The 1,214-nt window shown below is 35.9% G+C and overlaps 1 protein-coding gene across 1 annotated transcript in view; it reads right to left on the bottom strand.

The window, feature by feature from the left end:
* Positions 1-1,214, bottom strand: part of LOC104537157 (calcitonin receptor-like) — a 33,543-nt gene that overhangs the window by 20,605 nt on the left and 11,724 nt on the right. The window contains exon 3 of the mRNA XM_010179961.1: positions 761-871. Within this exon, the coding sequence (XP_010178263.1) occupies positions 761-871 (111 nt within the window). The remainder of the gene's footprint in view (positions 1-760; positions 872-1,214) is intronic.

Genomic DNA, 1,214 nt, shown 5'->3' with positions numbered 1-1,214 from the left:
CCCCCCCCCAAATACTTCGTTTCATAGTTTTTAACTGCAATCGATACACTGTGTGTATGCTGGATTTAGCAGACTCAGCCATCAAGGGTCACCTATAAGCAGTATGTCCTGAGTGTGGAACATTCTCTGTCTTAAAAAAATCCTCTTCGTAGAGTTATACTTGTGTCCAATATTTCCTCATATCCATTTAGCAATATTTCTGTCCTTGATCTTTCCTTTCGTTTGTCCTTTTAAATGTTTTTGAATTACTTGTCTTAGTCTGCATGTCTGCTTATATTTGTATGAAGACTTCAAAGAACAATTCAAACTTGGAGACTGAAAGAACATTCTTTCTGCTCATCTTCTTCCATAAAATGATATTTTCCAATAAAAACTGAATGAAGAATATGCTGATACATATTTTATGCACATTAGCATTTTGTCTTCATTATAAAAACTTAGAATGAGGTGTTAATATGTTTTGATATCATAACTAAGTAGTTAATATTTTCATAAACTAGGTTCCATACATCCATGGGTTATATTCACAAAAATGTAAATACATATATTTACAAAAATATAAATACAGAAGTACATATAAATAAAGAATGAAAATATGTAAATTAGGCAACCCAAAAGCTTGATATATTTTAATCTCAGCCAAACGTTCTGAGATTTTGCAATGCTGCAAAAATGCCACTGAAAACATGCTTCCACTCAATGGCATGAATGTTTCAAAGACTTCCTCTGAAAGATAAAATGATAGAAAACAATACTGTACCAGTTGGATCAAAGTCTGGAAAATAATCCGGACAATTCTGAGCAGTGATTCTTCCAGCAGGCGTGTCGTCCCAGCACAACCAGCCATCCCACGTTCGGTTGCAGAACAGACCTGGACATTTAAAAGGGATGCAGTAGTTAATTCACGCATAGTCACTCCTGCACTTGCTCTGTTCTACTGCCCAAGAAATATTGCTGTCTGTAGACAACTTTTTGCAATAAAACCCTTTGCTTTTGATGCACTTTCCATGGCATTCAGGTACTGCAAGTTACTGACCTTATGTTAGCAGTGTTAATTTTGCTGGCAAGTAATTTTTTTAACCCTGTTGAGTCTGACCCTACAAATTCCTCTCCATGATCCTCCTTCCATCCTCGGCTGTAAATGTGTACACTAGTGGTAAATGGGAGGGCGGGTGGAATTATCCAAAGATCTTATAACATTCACTTTTCATTTC

Source organism: Mesitornis unicolor, unplaced genomic scaffold (genome assembly GCF_000695765.1).
Source record: "Mesitornis unicolor isolate BGI_N332 unplaced genomic scaffold, ASM69576v1 scaffold10572, whole genome shotgun sequence".
Lineage (NCBI taxonomy): Eukaryota > Metazoa > Chordata > Aves > Mesitornithiformes > Mesitornithidae > Mesitornis > Mesitornis unicolor.
The sequence above is the reverse complement of the archived record's forward strand: the minus strand, read 5'-3'. Positions and strand labels throughout refer to the sequence as shown.